The sequence below is a fragment of the Dasypus novemcinctus genome, chromosome 8, assembly GCF_030445035.2.
Source record: "Dasypus novemcinctus isolate mDasNov1 chromosome 8, mDasNov1.1.hap2, whole genome shotgun sequence".
Lineage (NCBI taxonomy): Eukaryota > Metazoa > Chordata > Mammalia > Cingulata > Dasypodidae > Dasypus > Dasypus novemcinctus.
In genome coordinates, this window is record NC_080680.1 from 15,898,859 (window position 1) to 15,913,823 (window position 14,965).

Sequence of the window (14,965 nt, forward strand, 5' to 3'; positions counted from 1 at the left end):
GGGTCTTCCAGCAGCCATCTTGGGGGTTACTGATGTCCACGTGGACTCTGCCAGGTTCCAGATCCATCTATTAATTCCCTATCTTACTAGTCTGCTTCACTATAGTATGGAAAGGTGGGAAAAGTGACTTTACCTGAAAAATACCCGAGCCAAGGTGATCAAGGGTAACATCAACAGTGACAAGCTATGTTGATAGTGTGCATCCTTCATGTGATGAGAAAAGTACTTAACCCTGTGGTCTTCCTCTCCCAAACCCATGAATCAAATCATTAAAAAACCACAAGACAACCATAAGCAGAGGGACAGTTTTATAAAATACCTGAACCGCACTCTTGAAAACTGTTGAGGTCATCAAACCATGCCTAAGGAGACATGATAATTAAATAAAAAGTGGTATTCTGGATGGGCAGAAAACGGGACTTTTAAAAAAGAAAAATGGGTACAAAAACCTCAACTCACGAGCACGCAAACCGTTCCCCTCATTGAACCAATGAACCGCCAGAGGGTTAGGGGTCTTCATGCTGTTGGGTTGGGGTCCTTTTGGTATTGGGTTCGCCTCTGTGCCTTTAATGTCTGTGCAAAACTTGGTTCTTGGAAGCCCTCATAAACACTTGATTGAACTATATAAAGAATGAAGCCCACGACCTCCGCCTGCTAACTATTCCTCCACACCAGGAAGTTTCTTCAAAGCCTCGAGCTCCGTCTGGTAACTGCCCTGTTTCGCCGCTATCCTCACGGTTCCCCCAGTAAAGGAAAGCGCTGAAACTCCGGGCAAGGAGGGCTCAGGCCACTGGGACTCTTCTCAGCAGCACGGTCCGTACACCACTTCAACATGGTCGCCCCCAGGCGGGAGTGACACATGGGCGCCGCCATATTCAGCTATTTAGCGCCAGCCCAACGCCACTAAAAAAAGAGGGAAAATAGCGCCATGTTGAATACTGGCAACGACCTCCGAAGAAGCCACTGTTGAGCATGCGCACAACCATGCTGGGAGGGGGCGCCCTACGGTATGCCGCAGGGACGGCAAGAGGGATGGAAACCAGAAAGTAGATCGCTTTTTCGTTTTGGGGACTGTAGACACCGCTAGAGGTGAAGGACCACCGTCCGGAGAGAGCGTGGGTGAGGGGCAGGTGAGTGCAAGATGGGTTTATCTGTGGGTTGATGGAAAAGGGTCTTTGGTGTCCGTGATGAACAATCCGGGTCAATGATGGGGGGCGGGGCTGATGGTCAGTGCGTCAAATAATGGGGTGTTGCGGTTGATCTTTGGTGGATGTGTGGGCTTCGAGGTGGGCGAACCATGGGTCCGTGGTGGGAGGGAGTGGAGTAAGGGACTGGGGATTGAGAAATGAAGATTTTAAGAGGTGAATGATGCTGGATCATAATTGATTTCCTTGATCTTTTTAAGCCTTCCGTTCTGTTTACATTTCTGTTTCTAATTCATCATAGTATATTTTGCTAGGGATTTAAAGAATATATTGCCTACAGTATTCCATTTTCCTTATTTTGATTCTTTTTAATATCCAGATTAGTAGCTTCTTTGTCATTCTTCTGTTATATTCATTCTTTTTTTCCCCCTAATTATCAGGCGTCCCAAGGATTTATCTTTTTTATTGGCCATTTTAAAGCACAAGTTCTTAGTTTTGTTTATACGTCCTAATCTTTTTATATTTAATTTAATTTTTTTTCTTTTTAAGTTCTTTGTCTTCCCTCCCCTTCCTTTGATGTAATTTGCTGTTCTTTTCCTTATTTTCTTAAGCCTTATGCCGGGTGCGTTTAGGACTGTAAAGTCTCTTAATACAGCTTTAGCTGTGAAATGTTTAATTTCATTTTGATGTTCCAGTTTGATCCTGGAAGGGTTTTTTCATTTCCAAATAATTAAGATATGTGTTAAATGTTTATTTTATTGTATTGTCAGAAACTAGCCTACAAGTCTCAACTTTTAAAAATTTATCAAGGTTTGGAAGCCAAGTTATACATGAACTTTGTAAATATTCCATAGGTGTAAGATAGATATGTTGCAAAGTTCTGCACGTATATTAAATGTAACTTGTTTGTATTTTTCAAATCTTATTTATCTTTCCTCTTTTTTGTGTACTTGAGTCATAATTTTCCAAAAGAGATATAATTAAAAATCTCCCAATCCAGCAGTTGGCTTTCTAGTTCCATGTGCTTTTTTCCTAGTTTTGTGTGCTTCTGGGAAAGAGGCATACATACACCTAATAGCTTATGCATTTTGTAATTTTTGGATGCTATTTTTGTATGATATCTCTTTTCACCAAAAAAGCACTTTTAATCTTGAATTCCACTTTGATATTTACATTGCCATCCCTGCTTACATTTTTATTGCAGCTGGATGGTGTGTTTTTGCCCAGGACTTTATTTTATATGCATATTTGTCTCTTTATTTTAGATGACCTATTTGTAAATAAGAAATGCCACTGGTTGTTGTTTTGTTTTGTTTTTTTTCCCCAAATCCAACCTATACTCTCTGTTGATAGGAGAATTTTACTTCAATTTAGGGTAGTGACGTGTCTTGATTTTCTGCCTTCTATTTTATGCTTACTATTTATTTTAACTTTATTATTTTCTTCTTTTTCTTTTCATTCTCATACTTTCACTTGCTTCATGAAATTTCCATTCATTCTGTTTCCATTCTACACACTACTTCTGTGTTGGTTTTTTCCTGAGATAATTAGGGATGTTTTGTCATAGGATATTATTAATTTTCTCCTTTAATAGCTCCTTTATCATATCATCCTTTCTTATAATTTAATATTGCTTGCAAAAATTATTACTGAATTTACAGGGACAGAAAGTATGTTAGAGGTTTCCAGAGAAGGGGGGAAGGGCAGGAGGAATGTCTGTTTGGTGTATATAGAGTGCGTGTAAATAAAATTAATAATAATCAAAGAATTATTGCTGAACACTATTTTCCTGTTTGAGATTTCTCTTCTGACTCATTTTACACTTATTTGGAATGCTTCTTTGTTAATTCTCCTCAGATAATGATAGGGATACTCTGCAGTGCTTTCATTGCTGAAAATGTCTTCCTCTGGCCCTAACAGAGGTATGGTCTTTTAGATGCAATTTCTACCATCATTTACCTTTCGTTAGTGCAGATGAGGAATCGTTCGATTTTCTTCTTTCCCTGTAAATAACCTGTTCTTTCAGGTTTAGATTTATAAGTGCATTCCATTTTTGGGGGAAGAGGATTCAAGAATTTCTACAAAGCGGTCCATTGATTGGCTTCCTGTGTGGATGGGTGGGTTGGTTTGTGGTGAAGGCTAATTGTACAGGCCTGAGTGTGCCAGTGGCAGAAGGTGCATTTGGATGAACGCTCAGGGCCCTTTGCAGTACAGGTGTGCCTGGGATCACTGATGGAGACTCATGGTGGGCAGTGATACAGGTGTGGAGGCCAGGAAGATGGGCCATGGCATTGACTGATGGAGGGGACCCTCATGGAGGCATTGGAGGCTCTGTGGTCAGGGACTGTAGGGCAAGTGATTTGGGGCCTGTGGGCAGCAGAACAATAAGAATCCATGATTGCAGGCTTGGGACCAGTACTTGGGAGTTTTGTAGCCATCACTGATGATATTTCTGAAGTGTGAGTAATGTCCTGGGAGTGGGCTCAGTGTGGGGTGATTGAGGAGTTTGATGAGTGGGAGTGAGGAGCTAGGTGCTCAGGTCAGTGATGATTTGAGGGGCCTGTGAAATCAGAGAATGCCATTATGTGGGGCACAGTAATTGCATTTTATATGGTTACTGATTTGTGATCATAGCAATAGCTAGTAATAGTAAGTGCTTATATGCCATGCATGGTTTGGGTACTTTTCGAATATTGTGAGATTGATATATTTATCCAAAAAAGGGTAAAGATGAGGAAACTGACACTGAGGAGAATTCTTCAAATACTCATAACAAGAAGGGGGAAGAGCTGGAATTCAAATGTACATTAATTTTGGCCCCCAACTTGTGATTTTTTCCGTTTCACCTGTTTTCTATTGGGTGTCCCTGACTCCTTCACAATCTTGGGTGCCATGGTATGCACCCATGTCTCCAGACACTCCTGGGAGTGGCACTCTCTCTGCAGGGTCCCTTTGTGTTTCCATAGAGCCCTGAGGTTATATCACTTCTTCAGAGGTTACAGCCTATCTAAGGGGTACAATTAACTTACCTGGGTTTCAGCTCTTAGCTGCCATTCCCATTCCCTACATTCTGGTGGCTTGGCAGTTGGCACCAATTTCAAACTTGGCGCTAGTTTTCCCGCTTTCGTTAGAGCTCCTCCCCTTCTCCCCCAATTGCAACTCCTAATCCCCTTCATTTTGGAGTTGGCCCCACTTTCGAATTTGACGCTGCCCTTCACTTGGCATCATTTTCAAACTTTGGCGCCAAAACTGCTAGAGCTCCTTTCCCTCCCCCTTCAACTGCAGAACGCTTTAGCTATACCTTTATGTGGAAGCTAAACTTAATCCTTTCATTAGAGTTACTCTAAGGTACAGTTACACAGGGAAAACAGCAGAAATGCTTGACTCTTTTTTTTTAAAACTAGTTTCAAAAAAAGATTCGACTCCCTAGCATCTTCCAAAAGTCCCAGAAGTATCTAATACTTATGTACTTTATATAAATTATACTGCAACAAAAAGTTTAACAAAGAAGTACCTGAAGTAACTCAAAAGTTTTGCTTACATTAGCAAACTATATTTAATAGGAATATTTCTATTATAAAAATTTAAAGTAAAAATAAACTTAAAAAGTCAGTCATGAAAAAATTTGAACAAGGACAGATCTAGGATAAAAGGGACCGAATAGCAAATGTAGTGAACCTCAATTCGAACCTGCTTCTAAGCCAAACAGTGAGAAAAGGTATATCTGGGATAATTGGGGAAATATTAATATGAACTGAATATTGAGATGATATTATAGAATTATTGTTAATTTTCTTAGGCATGATATTGATTTTTTAGGAGATTTATGCTGACATATTTATGCATTAAGTATCATGATATCAGTACCATTTGAATGGTTCTGTGTATGTGTTAAGATATGTGTGACTGTATATCTGTCTGGGTAGGGGGTGAGAGAGCGAGCACTAAAGCAAATATGGCAAAATTCTCATTTGTTGAAACTTGGTGGAGGGTATATGTGTGTTTCTTGTACTAATCATTAAACTTTTCTTCATGTTAGAAAACTTGTCATACATTTTTTTTGGAATAAAATGACCTCATGCATTAAGTGACTTGGCTCAAGTCTTAAGGATGACTGTTAGCTAGAACCAGATCCACTTAATACAGTATAGCCAAACAAAGTTTCCATTGAAAATTTCCTTTTAAGAACTGTAAATAAGGGAAAATAGTGAAGAAGCTAGAAATCTCCCTCTTTTTGGTCCCTCCTTTGGATGGTCCCTCCTATGGATGGACTGGTCACAAGAAATCAGAATAAAATTACTAGTAGGATAATATATTCTTTTTTAGAAGTTATTTTGTTTCTTACTAGCAGATAATATAAAAATTAGAATTACCTATAATTTTACCATCACCCAAATATGATATCTGTTAACATGATATTATATTTCCTACCAGTTAATTTTCTCTATGTATGTGCATGTATGTATAAGCATGCATTTGCATATACACACATGTAAACATATAGCGTGTAATGAAAATAGAATCATACTGTTTGGTACATCTTTTTATTTTTATTTAGCATTTTAACAAATATTTTTCTGTAGTATTTTAGCATTCTACTGTACATAACATTATGTCCTTTGTATAGTCTATAAATTATTTAAATATATAATGATTGGATATGAAGATATTTCTAGTCTTTCTTTGTTATTACCCATGTTGTGGTAAAACTCCTGCATTTAAATCTTTGAGCGATCTGTGAGGATTTTTATGCTATTGTCTAGAAATGAATTTTTGGGTCAGAGGTGCATTGGCTGTGAGTGATTCATGTATCAGTGCTTGGCATTTGCACATTTCCTTCTCTCATCCCTACCCCTGCTCATCTGTTTTCTCAGATCTCTGCCTTTTTCTAAGAAGAGCCAGAAATGACCAAGTCCTTGGTGAGTTACTTGTTTGTTTATTTAGCTGTGCTTTCTTTGTTGATCAGTAGATTTTAAGAGGTCTCTAATAACCCATGTAGAAAGATAGACAAGAATAAATAAAAACTAAGATCAGGGAAAATAAAGAAGAAACTACAAGGCAAGTTTGGAACAGAGATATACATGAATCATGTGGTCTCACACAGTTATGAATTTTGAACTGTAAAATTCTCTGATGTTCCTGACAGGCATAGAAATAATGGAAATTTGATACCTGGTTTGTTTGGTTGAACAGGTAAAAAATTTTTTCATCTGTGGTAATGATTTCCTGGTTCTTCATTTTCTCCTTCTTGCTGTTTGAGAAACTTTTTTGATAGATTTTTAGATGGCTGGCATATTAGGGTTCTCTATGGAAACAGAACTGACAGGAGTTATCTGTAAATATTATGAGATTTTGTAAAGTTGCCTCATGTGACTGTGGGCATGCATGAGTCTGTATTCTGTAGGGCAGACTACAAGCAGGGAACCTGATGAAGGTTTTCAGTGAATTCCCTGGGAGAAGCTGGCGGGCTGAGGTAGAGATGAAAATTCTTTCTTCTGACTGCTGAAATCATCATTTCTCCTTTTTTTTTTTTTGAGGTACTGGGACCAGGGATTGAACCCCGGGACCTTATATGTAGGAAGCCGGCGCTCAACCACTGAGCTACATCAGCTCCCCTAAATTGGATTTTTCTTTTTTTTTTTGCTTGTTTGTTTTTTAGGAGGCACTGGGACCTGAACCCAGAGCCTCCCATGTGGGAAGCAGATGCTCAACTGCTTGAGCCACATCCACTCCCGCTTCTCCTTTTAAAGCCTCTAACTGAATGAACATCTCTCATTGCTGAAGGCAGTCTTCTCAGTTGATTGTAGATGTAATCAGCCATAGATAAATCAACTTAACTGATGATTTAAGTCCATGGAATGTCATCACAGTAACAATTAGGCCAGTGCTTGCTTGACCAAACAACTGGGCACCATTACTGGGCCCAGCTGACACATGAACCTAACCATCACATTTATCCCCTTGTCAACTTGGCAGCTATACACATGACCTTAAAATATACTTAATCTCTAAATAAAAAAGCAACAAACATATTTTTCACCTGCAGTACTAAATGCTGTGCATTCAATGAGAAACACACTAAATCTCTCCAGGATAGGGTGCAAGTCCTTGGGTAATATTCACTCTTAAACTTGATATCCTGTAACTTAAATACTACCACGTGAAACTAATAAAATTTATTTCATATGATAAGGGGATAAGATAGGGAAGAAAACAAATATTTAATGTTTGTACATAATTGAACATAATCAAAACAAGGAAGAGATATATTCATAACCACTGTAATCCTTATTTCTGTAACTGGTCACATGATTGTAATTCATATTTATCATTACCTCCTTCCACTACCCATTCCATGTTCCCTTTACCCAGAGAAATCACTCACCTGGCTGTGGTTCTTTGCCTGGTGGGGTGACCTAAACCTTCATTCCTATGGTTTCTGGGTTATTGGTAGTCCTGTCTGGATTGGATTGTTGCAGTTTTCCATTGACTTTAACTACAGGGCATGGTAATACTAAGAGACACCCTAGGGTATCTCCTGTTTTCCAGGCAAACTCTTCTTTTTTTTTAATAACTTTGTTTCAAGTTCAAAAAATAAAATAACAGATAAAAGGCAGCTTAATAAATTATGGAAGGATTACTTTTAAAAAGTCCTGTCCAGGCACATTTATCTTATTTAATCCTAAAAACAAACTCAGTTGTTTCTTCAGTGTTCCAAAAATGAGCAAATGACCTCAGAGTGGATAATTGACATGAATTGTTAATGAATAAAATTTTTAAAAAGTGCTTGATCATATTCACATCTCATAAAATGAAATCCTATAAATTTTTTTACCTTTAACATTGATGTGGTGTCTTCTTTGCCTTTGCTACAAAAATATTACAATATTTTTGTTAATTATAGTCTATAAATTACATTAGTTGTATTTTTCCCATATATCACCATGTTCTTAATGCTTTGTCATAGAGGAACATTCTTATATTTGCATTATTAACCACAATCCTTATCTACCACCAAAATCACTATATTATAAAGTCCCTAGTTTATCCTCTAGGTGTCTTTCAATTAACATTAACCTCTCTAGGCTACCCCTTTCAACCACAACACATTTATAAATCAGCAGTGTTAGTTACTGTCATTATAATGTGTTACCATCAACTTTATCCATTTCCACTTATGAACATTATTAAACATTCTGCTTACATTCAGCATCAGCTTCCGCTTCTCAACCCACATTTTGCCCCTACTAACCTATACTCTATTATTTAACTCCATAAGTTTACTCATCATAATCATATCAGTGAGACCATACAATATTCGTCCTTTTGTGTCTGGCTTATATCATTCAACATAATATCCTCAAGATTCAGCCATGTTGTCATATGCTTCCCAAGTTCGTTTCTTCTTATAGCTGAATAGTATTTCATTGTGTTTATATGCCACACTTTGTTTATCCATTCATAAGTTGATGGTCACTTAGATTGTTTCCATCTTTTAGCAGTTGTGAATAATACCACTATGAATATTGGTGTATAGATATCTGTTTGCATCCTTGCTTTCAGTTCTTCTGAATATATTTCTAGTAGTGGGAATGCTGGATAATATGACAGTTCTTTAGTTTCCTGAGGAACTGCCAAACTGTCTTTCACAGAAAAAGTACCATTTTACACTCCCACCAACCATGAGGGAGTGTTCCTATTTCTCTGTATCCTCTGTAGTACTTGTAGTTTTCTGGTTTGTTTTTCTAAAAATATTGACCATTCTGCAAGGCATGATGTGATGTCTCATTGTAGTTTTGATCTGCATTTCTCCCTAATACCTAGTGATGTTGAGCATCTTTTCAAATGCTTTTTGGCCATTTGTATTACCTCTTTGGAAAAGTGTCTATTGAAGTCTTTTGGCCCATTTGTCAATTGGGTTTGTTTGTTTGTTTGTTGTTTGGGTTGCTTGTCTTTTTGTCATTGAGTTGTGTGATCTTTTTATATTACCTGGAAATCAAACCCTTATTGGATATCTGGTTTTGGAAAATTGTCTCCCATTGAATAGGCTCCCTTTTCACCTTCTTAACAAAGTCATTTGAAGCACAAAAGTGTTTATTAATTTTGAGGCAGTCCGATTTCTCTATTTTTTCTTTCATTCCTCGTGCTTTGAGTGTAAGTTTAAGAAACCACCACCTACCACTAGATATTGAAGATGTTTCTCTACATTTTCTTCTAAGATTTTTATGATTTTAGCTTTTATATTTAGGTCTTTGATCCATTTTGAGTTAATTTTGCTTAAGATGTGAGGTAGGGTCCTTTTTCTTTCTTTTGATTATGTCTATTCAGTTCTCCCAGCACCATTTGTTGAATATACTATTTTGACTCAGCTGAGTAGGTTTGATAGCCTTGTCAGAAATCAATGGACCATAGATGTGAGAGTCTATTTCTGAACTCTCAATCTGATTCCATTGGTCAATCTGTCTATTTTTATGCCAATAATACGCTATTGTTGTTGTTTTTTTTTAACACTGTAGCTAAGTATTTTGCTTTAAAGTCAGAAAGTGAGAGTCTTCCAACCTCATTCTTCTTTTTTAAGATATTTTGGCTATTTGGAAACCCTTAACTTTCCAGATAAATTTGATAATTGACTTTTCCATTTCTGTAAATAAAGGCTGTTGGAATTTTTACTGGGATTGTGTTGAGTCTGTAATAAGTTTAGATAGAATTGACATTTTAATGATACTTAGTTTTCCCATCCATTAATATGGAATGTATATCCAATTATTTAGGTCTTCTTCGGTTTCTTTTAGCAATGTTTTATAAGCTTTCTGAATACAGGTCCTTTATGTCCTTGGTTAAGTTTATTCCTAAATATTTGATTCTTTTGGTAGCTATTTTAAATGTATTTTTTTGTTCTGATTTCCTCCTCAGTTTGCTCATTAGTAGTGTATAGAAACACTTGATTTTTGCATATTAATCTTGTATCCCACCACTTTGCTGAATTTGTCTATTAGTTCTAGTAGCTTTATTGTGGATTTTTCAGGATTTTCCAGGTAGAGGATCATACTGTCAGCAAATAGCAAAAATTGTATTCTTCCTTTCGTGTTTGGGTGCCCTTTATTTCATTTTCATATCTAATTGCTCTAGCTAGAACTTTTAGCAAACTATTGAATAACAGTGGAGACAGTGGGCATCCTTGTCTTGTTCCTGATATCTGCAGGATAGCTTTCAGTCTTTCAACATGGAATAAAGTGTTACCTGTGCATTTTTCATATATGTACTTTATCATATTGAGAAAGTTTCTTTCAGAATGTTTTTTTTAATGAAGAAAAGATGTTGTATTTTGTTAAATGCCTTTTCTGCATCGAGATGATTTTCTTCAAATTTATCAGTGTAATTTATCAATGTCATATATTATGCTAATTGACTTTCTAGTGTTGGACCACCCTTGCATACCTGTATAAAACCCACATGATCGTGGTGTATAATTCTTGTAATGTGCTTTTGGATTCAGTTAGCAAGTATTTTGTTGAGTATTTTTGCATCTGTATTCCTTAGAGAAATTGGTCTCTAATTTTCTTTTTTTCTTAATAACATTTTTTGCTTTGATATTAGACTGATGTTAGCTTAAGAGTATACGTTTGGTAGTGTTCCCACTTCTTCGCTTTTTTGGGAAGAATTTGAGCAAGATTCTTTAAATGGACATGGGACTCCCTTCTTCTCATAAAAAAATAGCTGGAGGACAGAGTGAAACAGCCTAGGAAAAAGATCTGCTAGGATTTAAAACACCAGGTGAAGGCTGAACATTGCCCAGAGGAGAGAGTAGCAAAGGAGAGAAATCACAACAACAAAACTGTGGGTTGAAACCAGCAGCTGCTGCTGCCAGCACCATTCCCCACACTAAAGACACTTTAGAACTCTTGGACCTCTGGACCTGTGACGACAGATAAAGGGGGCTCCAGGGTTCTACCACCCCAGGAAAGAGGAGAGAGGGGCACAGACTAAGGCTGACTCATCTTCTGACCCACAAATTTGGTCTGCCACGTCCCAGGAGCCCTTCCAGGCCAGGTGGGCCTGTGCCATTATTTGCCTTGGGATATAGGCAAGGGACTAAAGCTATACAACCCTACCAATCTATTCCTCTACTAACAGGGACTGATTGTTGAGAACTCAGAGGGGAATGGTAATATTTTTGACTTGGGAAAATGGAGGGGGTTGCCAGAGAAGGCTGGAGTACTGTCTCAGGGAAAGTTTGAATTATAAGTCTCATAGCATCCAGACAGGAAACTCTTTATCACATTGATCTGGTCTCTGTTGCAACAAATATACTCCCATCAGCCATTGAACTGAGAGCTGCCAAAGAGCACAATCTGCTGGCAGACCAAGGAAGTGCACTCAAGAAAATTAAAAATAAGTAGGAGAGGGAAGTGACTGTGGCTCAATCAGTTGGGCTCCCATCTACCATATGGGGGGCCCTGGGTTCGCATCCTGGGGCCTCCTTGTGGAGGCAAGCTGGCCTGTATGCCATGGAGAGCTGACACAGTAAGATGATGCAACAAAGGGAGACAAGTAGACACAGAAAAATGCACTGCAAATGGACACAGAGAACAGACAGCAAAACAAGCTGCAAGGGGGAGGGAAATCAATCAATCAATCAATCTTTAAAAAATAAATAAGTAGGAGAGGCTTTTTATGGCCTCTATAACCTCCCTCCCCAAGGCACTAAGAAGTGACTCCACGACAAATTACTGAGTCCAGTGCCCAGTTTGGAGCAACCAGCAGGACAATCCTAACAATCCAGGTTGAGCCTAGAACAAAGAGGAATGGTAACTCACAGCCTCCTGTCACTAAATCCCTCCAAAAGAGAAAGAAACTGAGCATCTGCGTAAACTACATCCTAATCAAATGCCTAGATATCAGCAAAAAAATCACAAGCCATACTAAGAATATAGAAGTCATGGCCCAAGAAAAGGAATATATTAAAGCCCCAGAAGAGATGCAGAATTTGAGAAAACTAATCAGCAAGATGCACACAAATTTCCAAAATCAAATTAATGACTTGAAAGACAATATGTTTAAAGAGATAAATGACTTCAAGAAACATTGAGCAAGTACAAAGTAGAATTTGAAATCCTGAACAGAAAAGTAACAGAGCTCATGGGAATGAAAGACACAATAGGTGAGATAAAAAACACATTTGAGGCATACAAGAGCAGACTTGAAATGATAGAAGAAAGAATAAGCGATACCAAAGACAGAACAGCTAAAATTGGAGAGAGAAAAGAATGGGAAAAATTGAGCAGGGGCTCAGAGAGTTGAAGACAACATAAATTGCAACAAAATATGTGTCACGGGAGTTCCAGAAGGAGAAGAATAGGGAAAAGGGGCAGAAAGAGTATTTGAGGAAATAATAGCTGAAAATTTCCCAACTCTCATGAAAGAAATGAATTTACATATCCAAGCATATTGTATCCCAATCAGAATAAATCCAAATAGATCTACTCCAAGATACATACTACTCAGAATGTCAAATGTCAAAGATAAAGAGAAAATCCTCAGAGCAGTAAGGGAGAAGCAAACCATCACATACAAGGGATGTCCAGTAAGACTTAGTGCAGATTTCTCTTCAGAAACTATGGAAGCAAGAAGGCAGTGGTATGATACAATTGGGATACTAAAAACGAAAAACTGCCAGCTGAGATTTCTTTATCCAGCAAAATTGTCCTTCAGATATGAAGGTGAGTATAAAATATTCACAAACAGAAACTAAGAGAGTTTGCCAAAAAGAATTCACCTTTGCAGGAAATATTAAAGGAAGTCTTAGAACCTGAAAGAAAAAGACAGGAGGGAAGCGTACGTGACTCAACTTATAGAACGTCTGTCTGCCATATGGAGGGTCCAGGGTTCGATCCCCAGGGCCTCCTGACCCATATGGTAAGCTGGCCCACGCACAGTGCTGCTGTGCACAAGGAGTGCCATGCCACTCAGGGGCATCCCCACATAGGGGTCCCCCATGCGCAAGGAGTATGCCTCGCAAGGAGAGCTTCCCTGAGTGAAAAAAGCGCTGCTCACCCAGGAGTGGTGCTGTACACATGGAGAACTGACACAGCAAGATGATGCAACCACAAAGAGAAGCAGTTTCCCAGTGCTGCAGGATAATGTAAGCAGATGCAGAAGAACACACAACAAATGGACACAGCAGACAATGGGGGGAAGGGGAGAGGAATAAATAAAATAAATTAAAAAAAAAGAAAAAAAGAAAAAGACAGGAGAGAGAGGCTTGGAGGAGAGTATAGAAGAAAGAATATCAGAAAGGATAACCAAAAGAGTAAAAGACAAAAATAAGATATGACATATGAAAACCAAATAATAAAATGGAGGAAGTAAATAGTGCATTTATGGTAATATTGAATGTGAATGGATTAAACTTCCCAATAAAAAGATAACAGACTGACAGAATAAATTAAAAAAAAAAAATGAGCCATCCATTTGCTGCTTATAGGAAACTCACCTTAGACCCATGGATACAAACCGGTTGAAAGTGAAAGGTTGGAAAAATATACTCCATATGAATAGTAACCAAAAAAGAGCAGGGGTAGCTATACTAATATTAGACAAAACAGATTTTAAATGCAAGAAACTTGTAAGAGATACAGAAGGGCATTACGTATTAATAAAAGGATCAATCCGCCAGGAAGATAGAACAGTCATAAATATCTATGCACCTAACCAGGGTGCCCCAAAATATATGAGACAAACTCTGGGAAAACTGATAGTAGAAACAGATATCTCTACAATAATCACTGGTGACTTCAACACCCCATTCATGTCATTAGATAGAACAACTAGACAGAAGATCAACAAAGAAAAAGAACTTGAACAATATGATAAATGAGTTAGACCTAACACACATATACAGAACACTGCATCCAAACTCAATGGGTTATATATTCTTCTCAAGTGCTTATGGATCGTTCTCCAGGATAGACCACATATTAGGTCACAATGCAGCTCTCAGTAAGTATATAAAGTTTGAAACTATACAGAGCACCTTCTTTGATCATAATGGAATGAAACTAGAAATCAATAAGGAAAAAAGTACATTTGCAAATCTGTGGAAGCTGAACAACACACTCTTAAAAAATCAGTGAAAACATTTTTTTAAATTGCAAGTTAAATCAGTAAATATATTGAGACAAATGAAAACAAGAACACAACTTATCAAAACTTATGGAAAACAGCAAAGGCAGTCTTGAGAGTGAAATTTATAGCCCTAAATGCCTATATTAAAAAAGAAGAAAGAGTTAAACTCGAAGATTTAACTGAACAACTAGAGAAACTAGAAAAAGAACAGCAAACCAATCCCAAAGCAATCAGAAGGAAAGAAATCATAAAGATTAGAGCAAAACAAAATGAAATTGAGGGGAAAAAAAAGAAAGTCAACAAAACCAAAAGCAGATTCTTTGAGAGGATCAATAAAATTGACAATTCCCTAGCAAAACTAACAAAGAAAAAAGAAGATGCAAATAAATAAAATCAGAAATGCAAAGGAGGAAATTACAACTCACCCCACAGAAACAAAAAGAATCATAAAAGATATTATGAGAAACTGTATGCCAACAAACTAGACAACCTATATGAAATGGACAAATTCCTAGAAATGCAAAACCAACCTACACTGACAACACAAGAAACACCAGAATTTAACAAACCAATCACATTTAAGGAGATTGATTCCATCAACAAAAATCTACCAGCAAAGAAAAGCCAGGATCAGATAGCTTCACAAGTGAATTCTATCAAGCATTTCGAAAATAATTAACACCAATCCTGCTGGA

General features: G+C 37.5%; 1 protein-coding gene across 2 annotated transcripts in view; it reads left to right on the forward strand.

The window, feature by feature from the left end:
- The first annotated feature begins 962 nt into the window (after positions 1–962).
- Positions 963–14,965, forward strand: part of ZNF484 (zinc finger protein 484) — a 71,013-nt gene continuing 57,010 nt past the window's right edge. Inside the window, exons 1-2 of one of the 2 annotated variants that reach the window (XM_058301486.2) lie at positions 963–1,130; positions 6,020–6,064. In XM_058301486.2, the coding sequence (XP_058157469.1) occupies positions 6,050–6,064 (15 nt within the window). In that variant the 5' untranslated portion in view covers positions 963–1,130; positions 6,020–6,049. The remainder of the gene's footprint in view (positions 1,131–6,019; positions 6,065–14,965) is intronic. The other variant, XM_012522854.3, reaches the window with a different exon arrangement.